Source organism: Triplophysa rosa, linkage group LG16 (genome assembly GCF_024868665.1).
Source record: "Triplophysa rosa linkage group LG16, Trosa_1v2, whole genome shotgun sequence".
In the NCBI taxonomy this organism is placed as follows: domain Eukaryota; kingdom Metazoa; phylum Chordata; class Actinopteri; order Cypriniformes; family Nemacheilidae; genus Triplophysa; species Triplophysa rosa.
In genome coordinates, this window is record NC_079905.1 from 14,410,739 (window position 1) to 14,423,423 (window position 12,685).

Consider the following 12,685-nt stretch of genomic DNA (forward strand, 5'->3'; position numbering starts at 1 on the left):
GCGCGAGCGAGTGGAGGCGTGTGTGTCGACAGCCAATCCGAGTTTACACTGGCCGCGCGAGCGCACATGTTTACAGGCGACATTCCGCCGGTACAGCTACTGCATCTGGAAAACCCGGATAGATTTCACGAAGCGGACTGTTTTTCGTACGACATCCGATTTGCGGCAAACGAGGATAAAGTTGCACATTGCAAACACGCACACAACGGTGGATGCGATAGTTAGTTTTCCCAGATTCATCTAACTTCTCCGTGTTTAATCGTCGTCGGTTTATCGCGTAAATGTCCGCGGTTTGCATTGTGCAAGAAACATTACGTTTGTCGATCCGAATCTCGCGCTCCGCTCCTCGTTTTCCACAGCCCGCCAGCTTTAAGGGAACGGCAAGGAAAACAAACAGGTCGACAGAAGAAAGATATCGGTTGCCGGTCGGTCGGACGGACGCAGAGGTTATCAAGAATAAATCGCTCGTTTGTATGTTGTAACGGTGCACCGGTCCCACGTCCTGAACGTGCAAGTGCACGCCAGCGCGACCGTACATGAACGCGGATCAAGCGGTAAAATACGCGGATGCGCTCCAGATCTGTGAAAATGTCGTATTATTCGTTCGTTCGACGCGTGATCATATTTGCAGAGAGCAAGGTCTGCGCGTTCGCGTTTTGTGACATTTCCTGTTTCTAAATCAACATTGCTGCACAGCGTGATAATACTTGGAGGATTTCACTGATACGTGAACTATGCATTCTCGGCGACTGGTAAAGCGCTCGGTTATTGGGAGCCGCGTGTACGCGCCGGGTTTAACGGGAGACGCGGCAACGCTCACGGGAGTCATCCAGGCTGTCAAACAGGACAACAGAGATGCTGCAGCCGGTCATCGGCGCAACGTGTACACGGTTCTTATGCAAGACGGCAGCTTGAACGAGTACACGGAGGAGGAGATCGCGCAGATGACTGCGAAAGCACCACTAAAGTCGAGTTTAAAGGTGCGTTTGTGTGCTCAGCTGGGTTGTTGTTGTTGTTGTTGTTGTTGTTGTTTGAGGCAGTCCATGCATCACTGTCAAACACAAACACACAGCATTGTTTACTGTGCATGGTGCGATTGTTTGTTTCACGGCATGGGCTGTGCACACAGTTTGAGAGATATTGTGTGCGAGTGGATATTGCTGTAATGACACTGATAAAGAGGGCCTGTGCTGTTTATCTGACTTTAGTGGGTGGATAACCGTGGCAAACAAACACTCTCTGCAGCATTCACACGCCAGCAGATGCATCTGCATGCGTGTGCGCGCGCGCCGGCTCTTTTTTTAGTACCGATTACACAACATTGTCGGCATTCATTGTTATTACAGTGATTCTGTTTTGTGTAAACGTGCACTTTTGTTTAACAGTCCTGTTTAATGTTTTTCTTAAATGTTAAATGAATGAAACTGAGCTCTGGATAGTTGCACACTTGGGTGAAATAGTTGCATGCGCGTAATGCAAAACACAAAGGATTTTTTATATTGACCTAATTGCAGTCATTATTAAGTTATACAGCCTGAGGTGCCACATCAAGAGGGTCAAAACGACACAAATCCACCAATTTCATACATTTTTTTTGGATTCAATTTAATTTCACTGTTTTGATTACTATATCTGTTATCAAAGTAGTGAAATTAAATGTAATCCAATTGTATTAATAAGTTAAATTTATTTAGTACAATACGCAATATTCTTTTGTTTGGATGTTTCTTTTTATTTACCATTTTATTTGCGTTTGTTTGTTTATTTATTTTGTCGCTACACTCCAAACCAAGCAACCATTTAATTAGCATTTAATAATAATAAAGTCCACTTTGCAAATTCAGTTACAGCAACTGCTACTGCAAACGTAAAGGGCAGGTTCATATCGTCTCTGGTTGCAAAGATGAGTAAAAGTTCAAATGTATAGCCATGCAAACAAAGAAGTGTTAATATAGGATGTGAAACTAGGGTACATGATCCCGTTGCAGCTGCTCCATAACAACAACAAAATGAAGCTCTAAAGAGGGTCATGCTCATAGAATCTGGGGCTTTGGCAGGCTGCCTGGAATCTCGAACCAGTGCCATTCGGCTTGGGAATGCCACTTGTTGACTTGTTTCATAGGGAGGGGCTTTGTGTTTAGTGGCTTTACAGTGTGGGTTCTCCAGACAAAGGCAGATTGGATTTTTCTGTCCCCTGTTGTTTCCACCGCTTAATATCAACATTTAATTAACAATCATGGCGTCTAGCTCTTTATGTACAAGGCTGTGATGCTGGTTTAAACTTCATTCGGCACAAACGCCTAACGATTGGGTCGTGATGGATGAAGTGCGGTACTCAGACAAGCAGCAGATGTGTTTGTTGTTGTTTACCAAGAGCACGGTAGTTACTTTTTGTGATACCTCACATCTTGAGTGTGTCTCACTCATACATAGTGCCAGTGTTCGTTTTGCTTATGAATATTCAAGTATAAATAAATAAATAATTTGTAGATAATTAAATCTGTGTGCATTCAGCTTTCAAATTTAATGAATTCTGTTATTAGTTCAGTTTCAATCAATTAAAATCCCTAACTTGTTGGCAAAATCTCATTCCAGTAGTTTGATTGACACATAAATTGCGACCCATATTAGATCAGTGGAGATGCTGCGTGCTCCACATGTGGCAAGGAAGCCGTGGCCGGTTTTAAAAAACGCAGTGTTTGTTATGGTGAGCTGGAAGAAAGAAACCTAATAGTGTGTGAAATTTAAACGTGAACTTGTCAAATGTGCATTTTTGATTTGTCGCTTGAAAGTATTGCACAACATGATACCGGAACAAATCTGTCTTCATAAAACCTGGCAGTTATCTCTTATTTACGTGAAGTATTATTATTCTGTCTCTGAGGTTTAAAGTAGTTCACGTGAAAACAAATATTCTGTCATTACTTACTCGCCATTAAAACCCATATGATCCTACTGTTCTATTGTTTACATGAGTAAAAATATTGGAAAAAGATTCCTGTGCAAAAACTCTAAAACAGACAGAAAAACAACACGCATAAGCACCAAAAAAGTACATCTGTGACTCTACCACTATAGCCATAATTAATTAAATGACAAAACCTGTATGTGACTCTTTCTTCTGTGGAAGACAAAAGAAGATATTTTGAGAAATGTCTCAGTAGTTTTGTGTCCACACAATGAAAGTCAGTGGGGGACAATGTTTTTGGTTACCAACATTCTTCAAAATTTCTTTTGTCTTTTGCAGAAGAAAGTCATAGGTTTTGAACAACACAAGGGTGATAAAATAATGATAGAATTTTCATTTTGGGGTGAACTATCCCTTTAAGTTCTTTACTGATACTCTCGAGCTTATCCCAAAATGGCAGTAAATCTAAATAAGAGATTCAGACTTGAAACAGCACACAAGTTATATGGAGTACTTTTACGTTTTTTGTTACCTGTTTGAATTATCACTCTTTGGTAAGCACTGAAATATTTTTTTTACATTTCTTCATTTGTGTTACATTGAAAAAACAATAGACTGCCGGTTTCAAATGTGGGCAAGTAATGACAGAATTTGTATTTCTGGGTTCGGTTCTATTAAAGGCAAAGTTGAATTTCTGCATCTCTAGCATCACAAACATTTTTTGCTGATTGATGAAAATTGATCACTGTTTGCAAACAGGTTCCCATGGTGGCATTGGTCAAACAGACAGGTATCTCACACAAAGCTCACGCTGTTGAGTGCGCCAATGTTGCAGTCTCTAGCTGATCTGGATGCTGTAGTGTTAAAAAGACCCGTAGTGAAAAACAACTTGCAGCGATCTCTGCATATTAGTTCATGCATATTAACAAGAAGTTGCATATTTCACCTTCTCTGACTTAAAAATGTTCCTAGTTTTAATACCTCCTTTAACCCATAGCCAAACACAGCCAATGCACAGATAATGTAAAATAATCCATCTGTTTTAAATTCATTCTAGTCAGTAACCTCACAGATGTTCAATGCTCTGGGTGATAAGCGGTTACTCCCTCTACCCGTTCGAACTAATCGAGTTACGGTAAGAAAATGATCTGGATTGTGCGTTGCTCATTGTTAATCACGCTGTCTGCTGCTGCATGCGGTGACGTGCGTCATCTTGGCCCCTGTTTGCCCTCTCTGTAGTGTGCGGTGTTTAGCGGTACGCAGCTTTAGTCACAGTGTAATAAAAAGACTATGCCATGTAGATGAGAACAAGCTGCTCGTCTTTGCATCAGTGTGGTCACGAAAGGTGGCTTTTTCTGCACGCTTGGGGGGGAAGTGACAGAGCGAGGGGGATTTATTTTTTCTTCTTTTGTCAGCAGTAGAGATCTAAACAAATAGGCCGGCTGATCAGCGAATGAGATTTCATGATCCAGATCATTGTGCTGGTGTTTATTTTGACCGATGTGTTAATTGCTAACAGCTTAAATAGTGTAGTGTTTAATGGTTGCATGCAAATAAGCTTCGACGTAGGAGTCCTGCAGTAAAGTAATCGTGGGAGCCACATGCAGAAAAGACCGGTTACGTGGTTAAGAAACTCAAATGTGATTTTCTCTGCAGAGCACCTGTAATGGTGGCCAGCGGGACGGGCCCACGGGAGGTCAGAATGGAGGAGTGCAGAGGGGGGAGGCGCCCTGTCTCAGTCCCGAGAGCGTGGAGGAGCCACGGTTACTGGAGCACAAGCGGACGGGACGAGCGATGGAGCAAGAGAAGGAAACTACCCGCTCTGTTTCTCTGCTGGAGCAGAAACGAAAGGTGGTCTCGTCCAGCATCGACGTACCACAAGTCAGGTAAGACTGCTCTGCAGAAGAGTGCCCCCTACAGGTGGAAATGAAAACTGATTTGAAGATTCTCATAAAAAATATATTGTTGTTGTCCTATGTCTTTTTTTTGTGCATGTTGTAGCCCTACATCCTAAAAAAGAGAGCCAAACTTTAGTGTTGGTAAGATTTTCATTGTGACGGTATGAAGTATGTCCAACATACACTCACCTAAAGGATTATTAGGAACACCATACTAATACGGTGTTTGACCCCCTTTCGCCTTCAGAACTGCCTTAATTCTACGTGGCATTGATTCAACAAGGTGCTGAAAGCATTCTTTAGAAATGTTGGCCCATATTGATAGGATAGCATCTTGCAGTTGATGGAGATTTGTGGGATGCACATCCAGGGCACGAAGCTCCCGTTCCACCACATCCCAAAGATGTTCTATCGGGTTGAGATCTGGTGACTGTGGGGGCCATTCTAGTACAGTGAACTCATTGTCATGTTCAAGAAACCAATTTGAAATGATTCGAGCTTTGTGACATGGTGCATTATCCTGCTGGAAGTAGCCATTAGAGGATGGGTACATGGTGGTCATAAAGGGATGGACATGGTCAGAAACAATGCTCAGGTAGGCCGTGGCATTTAAACGATGCCCAATTGGCACTAAGGGGCCTAAAGTGTGCCAAGAAAACATCCCCCACACCATTACACCACCACCACCAGCCTGCACAGTGGTAACAAGGCATGATGGATCCATGTTCTCATTCTGTTTACGCCAAATTCTGACTCTACCATTTGAATGTCTCAACAGAAATCGAGACTCATCAGACCAGGCAACATTTTTCCAGTCTTCAACTGTCCAATTTTGGTGAGCTCGTGCAAATTGTAGCCTCTTTTTCCTATTTGTAGTGGAGATGAGTGGTACCCGGTGGGGTCTTCTGCTGTTGTAGCCCATCTGCCTCAAGGTTGTGCGTGTTGTGGCTTCACAAATGCTTTGCTGCATACCTCGGTTGTAACGAGTGGTTATTTCAGTCAAAGTTGCTCTTCTATCAGCTTGAATCAGTCGGCCCATTCTCCTCTGACCTCTAGCATCAACAAGGCATTTTCGCCCACAGGACTGCCGCATACTGGATGTTTTTCCCTTTTCACACCATTCTTTGTAAACCCTAGAAATGGTTGTGCGTGAAAATCCCAGTAACTGAGCAGATTGTGAAATACTCAGACCGGCCCGTCTGGCACCAACAACCATGCCACGCTCAAAATTGCTTAAATCACCTTTCTTTCCCATTCTGACATTCAGTTTGGAGTTCAGGAGATTGTCTTGACCAGGACCACACCCCTAAATGCATTGAAGCAACTGCCATGTGATTGGTTGATTAGATAATTGCATTAATGAGAAATTGAACAGGTGTTCCTAATAATCCTTTAGGTGAGTGTATATTAAAAATGATTTAAACCTTGTATCTCCAAAAGTGCCTCTTTGTTTACAGGAATGTCATTTTTTATAATTAAAGACTGTGTTGTCAAAGTTGACAAGCTCTTTTTAACACTTTTTATTGGTTAAATATGTGCAAAACCAACAGACAAACATGAAGAGTGACCAATAGAAATAATTTATGAAAAATGGAGATACAAGGTTTCAGTCGGACAGCGACTGACTAAATATTGCAATATATTGTTTTGTATTTATTAATATCTGTTAATGTTAAATACCAGTATAGTTTATCAATGTTGTTTCATTACACATCAATTAATGTTAACGCATACAACTTCAGATTTTATAAAATATTGTAACATTTATGTTATGGTATAGTAAGACAATGCAATAATATTTGATAAAAAGTGCTCTAATTATCAATGTCTTTTTCAGTTCTTTAAGTTTCATTAAACTCTTATATTATATACTATAGAGTAATAAACACAAAGTTCCTGTGAATCGGAAGTTGTGGTAGTTTTCACTTCCGTATTCTTACACCGGATGCGACAGGCGTGGCGTGACATAACAACCGGCTTGTTCTTAATGGGTTTGTCGCACCGCATCCAGTGTGGACAAAACGTAAAATTATAATGGGTTCTAATGCGTTTCCAACGTCTTTTGTCTTGTCGCATCGCGCCGGTCGCGTCCGGTGTAGACACGGTGTTACGCATTTACATCTGTATGACATATCGCTTATTGCTCCCTGAACTCTCTGTAAGTCGCTTTGGATAAAAGCGTCTGCTAAATGACTAAATGTAAATGTGCAAATGACACAGAATATCGAATGCTTGTGTTTCCATTGCGAAATAATTGGATGTATAAAAACAGACGTTTTTTATAAAAAACGAGTTATCTGAGGCTCCGCCCAAGCCGTCTGACTGACGCCATTGGAGATGGATAGCCACTAGGGCGGATGAGCATTTTTAGATTTTGCCTGAAGATTATGAGGGCACATGAATTTTAAAAAGAGAATGACCCACACTGATAAGCTATTTATAATAAACACTGCAATACTCCATGAAAAATAGGACTGTTATTTTTCATTTCACAGGGACTTTAAAATGCATTTGGGGAAAAACTCAGCTCCCAAGCAAATAACAATATTACATTTTAGCTTTTGGCAAGTTCCACTCCATGTGCCTTTATGGTGATGTTCTTATTGTAGGTTTTTATTGTTTCTAACAGGATCGTTTTAGCATCAACACATTGACTGTTATAACATCATCAGTATTTTTTTTTCAATTGCATTGAATTCCCATGTAAGAGCAATGTACATAATTATACATAATTGATAATTGTCAATATCAAAGTACCATGGTATTACAACAGTTTATGTTGTTGTCTTCATGAGGTGTATTTTGTATTTGTGTCTGGTACACTGAGTGTGAGCACTAGGGTGGTGTGTGGTATTTGAGGCCTCGCACCTTACAGCATTTGCTCTTTGAAGATCTCTTTCTGACACCTCTCAGATATGTAGCAAGCATCTCACAGCAAGACAAACATCTTAAAGTGTTATTTTTCCTTTTTCTCACATGTAATTGGTATGCGCTCATCTATTTTAGCCTAAAACCTAACTTGAGTAACGTCAGACTTTCTCTTCTTTAGATCCCAGAAATCAATTTATAGCTGTGTGAAGTAGCCTACCATATAAAGCAGTCGCCATGTGATAGCTCTATAACTACACACAGGCCTGATAATTACAGAATATTTACATGTTGATGAATTATTGATCCCCTTGTAAAACTCGATTCTTCCATTCAGTATAAAAATTCATTTCGGTCGTTTAAAGAAGGTTGATCTTTTTTATAGCTGTTTATTGCCTACGATAACTTTTTTGTTTTGCTATTGGTTGACTATTGATATTGGCGGGTGTTATATCGATTCGCTCAGCGTTTCTGTATGGATGAAGCTCATTATTTTTAATGCTCGTAGAAAACAACGATTTATCCTCGATGTACAACAAATGATGTAGTTTGTCTTACTACCTCTACATCCTGAGAGATTGCACTGTCCAATACAAACAGTTTTCTGAATAAACAGTGAGGCTAGCGATTTATCATTACTGTACCCTGCTTGAATCCTCACAGATTTCCTTTAGATTTGTGTGTTTGAGTTGATTCAGTCTCACAGCGCATTTGTTGACTTGCGTCTGTGCTTGCTCATATATTTTATTTTCTGTGTTTCTTTTGGACGGCACATATCTCAAAGCACGTGTACACTTTAGGCTCTGAGGTCTATTAGACACAGAGAAGCACAGCGTTTAAATTTTCCAAAATAAGTGACTTTCGTTTGGCAGGGGTGGTCAGTGTAGACAAACACATGCAGAGGTCTAAATTGCGCGGTTTGGTTTCTTAAGCATGCTTCTTCAGAAAAATCTATTCAACTTTAGGCTAGATTTGCAGTAGGGACGGGTCACCATGGTTGACTAGTAAACTAGCTTGGCTTCCAGTGACTGACTAGTCGAGTAGTGATGTTCAAAAGTTATTTGTATATTAAATTGGTAAATTTAAGTTGAAATAAAGTTCAAAATTAAGTTTTGCATTCATTTTTACACAGTTTGTAGGGTAAAGCCACCTTTAAGACATCACCACTACAACGCATTTGGTTACTCGTTTGGGCAAATCCATGCAAATGTCAACCTTAAAAACAACAACCTTTCTTACTCCAAGGCCTCCCATTTTCTTCAACAATATTCAAAGGCCTCATTCCCAAAACCTCAAAATTTCTACCCAATGAAATATTTTAGAGCTTGACATTAACTGGAAAAACTTTATTTATTATATAAATGGCTGTTAAGAAATATCTTTGGTTTTAAGTTAATGCTCATTTGATCATTTATGCTCTTGAGTATGAGTATGTGTGCTCTACCAGACCGTCAAGAGGGAAGCGCTGAGTCGCGTCATTCACAGACCCACTGCAAATTAATGATAGAGGAAGTCATTCGCCATTGCAAACAATCAGAGCAAACAGCAAGACAACAAGAATGACAACCAAACGGTATGGAGAAGGATATGCTTCTTAACTTACTGTTCCAAGTTTCAGCGTGTTGGTTTTGTATCATTCTTCTTCGACAACGGCACACTGCACACTTTCTGTGTGTGTATTGACCCCTAGTGGACTAGTGCGCCTTTCTCGCGCATACGCTGTTGTATGCGTCACGTCCGCGCGGTCTCAGAAAATGGGCTGCACGCAGACGGGTTGTGCGGACGACCGCGGACCCTCCTGATGACGGAAGTTACGTCATGCGGGCGGACGCGGACGGCCAGACCATACTTGCGGCTTTAGTCACACATCCCCATTGAGCAGTTTGTGGTGCGAAAAACATCAGAATTAGCTTCATTGTGTCATTCTGTTATGCGTGTTTTCAGCACTTAAACTAATGAACACAGAGAGCACAGTGACAAAAGAAAGAATCGCATATAGATTCAACTGCTTTGTGTTTAAAGTCTGAAGTATCCTCTTAAGTGAATATGACCATGATTACTCTCAAATTGTGATTCATTGCTTTGAAACACTCGCTGGATCTATCTTGATGGTAAAGGATGGCATGTGAGGGAGACAATGGAGTGTTTAGGGCTACATCTCTGTGATAAATGAGCCAAGATCATATCTCTTGCTTTAATTGTCATGCGAGACCAGGCCACACATTCTTGATGTTTACTTTACATTTTGTCAGAGACTATTATCATTTCGATCTACTTTTCATTTAATTCTGCACTCTTGCGGCTATTAAGTGGTGAAAACCCTTCATAATGCAATTATAACATTGTAACAACGTTGTTTTTCACCTGCAATGTAAAATGCACCCACACAGTTAACACTCTGTCTTTTTGATGCACATCTGTAAACCGTCAAAAAATGACTTTTTTAAATCAAGTTGAAAACCGGTTGCACTCAACAGCACGACTTGGATGTAGCAACTCTTTGATATCACTTGTAAGAAGCCTCTTACTTTGTGTTTGATCAGCGTCCTGTAGAGAGGTGGTGTTTTGGGGTTTGGTGACCTGCAGGTCTTTCTTGTCAGCTGTTTAAATGTTCATTATTGGACGCAAAATGCCTTAGCTCATCATATTTGTTTTTACAGAATTACACCACAAGCATTCTGTAACTTGTATATTAGTTGACCCAGCATGATTATTGACCTCTCTTTTCCCCGGCCTCCTTGCTGAGAGGGAAGTTTATTAAACGGTATTAAAATCTTGCGTCTTGGTTCCTGTTTTCATAGGTATACAACATGGAACTACAGCAACTAGCAAGTAGCTAACAAGAATAGTCTGATCAGAGTCTCCGGACTGCAAGCAAGAAATTTGGTTTTGTTGGGTTTGCGTATCGCTGTTGTCCTTCTGAAACCTCATATATCCATATTTTGTGATTTTAATTAAATTATAATTCATTATTATTAGTCATCTTTTATGTTTGTCACTGCGTTTTGCACATATATTACCAATAAAAAGTAAAGTAGTCAACACAGTATTTAATCATTTAAAAAGTACATTGTTTTTAAAATGTCCTGAAAAACTGAATATGGACATACAAGGTTTCGGAAGGACAGCGACGGTATCCAAGTTTACAACATGATTGGTCACTTTTAGGTCAAACTGTTATGCGGACTGCATTTCAGGTGTATGTTTGGAATTTGTGTGCATCTAGCAGGTTACAGTTGAGGCTTGAAGGCGTTATAGTTTTTGTGCTTTTGAGGAAATCAACCTGCAAGTTGCTTACTTGAGTATTATCACATCATGTTTTCACAATTATACACATCTTTAAGCCTTTAAAATAAGAAGTTAGGTTGAATCCTAAGTCGACCATTGTGAGTTTTTTGAGATATGCCAATACCTAGTAGCAGGCTTGAGTAGTAGATTTGAACACATGAAAAGATACACACTCAACACATCACATTAATCATGGACAGTAAAAAATGGTGTATACTGGATAAAAATATATAAGTTGTATTGTTATTACTATTTCTTCCATACAATGTATTACACAGTAAATGATGACTGGTCATTTTACTGGTTGTTAGATGCTGGCTTTACATCTGAATGACTTTTCTCTAGGAACAAGGTACCAATGCTTTATAAAGCGAAGGAAAGGAATCATTGGCCAAATGTACATTGTAAAAATACCTGAAACCCCCCCGTAATATTCAGGCAGCTTGGGTGCCAGAAAAAAAGGGAAAAAAATGTTTTCTTGGAAATTACAGTTACATAAAAAATACGTGAAAATTCTGTAAAGTAAAACAATAAAATTCCGTACATATTTGACAGTTTATTTTTACAGTGTAAAGGCTTATCGGTCGATGCCAATAGTTAAAAAATTCAGAATATTGGCTGATTATATTGGTATGTTAATAGTTTGTCTGAAATATAGAGAAATATATAGAGTCCTTGAGAATAAGCCTCAGCATTACTATGGTAAAGCAAAGGACATAAATGGAAGCAAATTACTAGGTATCCTATAACTTCTCGGACCGCTATATTACTGTTTTAAATATGGGCGTGACCTTGCTGTTGCCTTTTCTACAACAACAAGATTTTTCCTTCCCTTTTCCCCCCTGTTGATCCCTTGTCTAAGTGGCGGGTGAATAAAGAGAGGGAGCTGCTCGGGTCGAACAGTATGCTTTCTCAGAAGATCAGCTATAGCTGCCAAAGAAAACAACGTCCCTCAGAGAGCGGATGGTGGTTGGGCTGCAACTTTAGGGAGCGTGTGATTACCATCTGAAAAGCTCCACTCTCTGCTGAGGCTGGACTTCTGTGATGCTGGACTCTTTCCAGTGGTCTCACACTAAACTTCTCTCAAGTGCCTGCTGTTGGTCCTGGGTGAATTATCACACTGTACACAGCGTTTTTTTTCTTTTTCTTTTCTTGGATTTCCCCGAACTTCACGACGATTGAAATAGTTTTGAGGTGCCTATCTGATTGGCTGAGCATGCAGCAAGCTAAAATGCATGCCTGAATGTGTGGCATGTTACTAGAATGGAAAAACACACTGTGTTAAACTAGTTTGCGCTTGTGTAGCTGTCAGTCAAATCATGTAGTCCTACTGGGAGGCAAATAAGATTGATTGATTTACAAGGCAGTTGATACTTGCCTAGCTTGTTACATGTTATTTCGTTTAACAGCAAACTTCTGTGAAATAGTAAACAAGGTTCCAAAAGTTTAGTTGCTTAAGCCAGTTATATACATTATTATTTTGTTTTCTGGTTAAAATAAAGAAATTCGTCTAATTAAATGGTGAAATGCAAGTGCAAAAATATTTCACTTTAAAATCAGTGTTCTGGAAATTAAGTTAAGAACGGCCATTCGTCAACAGTTTCTCTTTTATTGTCTAACAATAAAACCCTCCTCTACTGGAATGTGTTTTATGCAAATTTGTGGCTTAATTAAAACCCTGAAAATCAGAGAGGGGGCGTGGCCATGAATGCATGATGTCTTT

The 12,685-nt window shown here is 39.9% G+C and overlaps 1 protein-coding gene across 2 annotated transcripts in view; it reads left to right on the forward strand.

Annotated features, from left to right (window-relative positions):
• The window catches only part of znf704 (zinc finger protein 704), a 52,435-nt gene continuing 39,750 nt past the window's right edge, over positions 1 to 12,685 (forward strand). The window contains exons 1-2 of one of the 2 annotated variants that reach the window (XM_057354318.1): positions 1 to 980; positions 4,565 to 4,794. In XM_057354318.1, coding sequence (XP_057210301.1) covers positions 735 to 980; positions 4,565 to 4,794 — 476 coding nt within the window. In that variant the 5' untranslated portion in view covers positions 1 to 734. The remainder of the gene's footprint in view (positions 981 to 4,564; positions 4,795 to 12,685) is intronic. The other variant, XM_057354317.1, reaches the window with a different exon arrangement.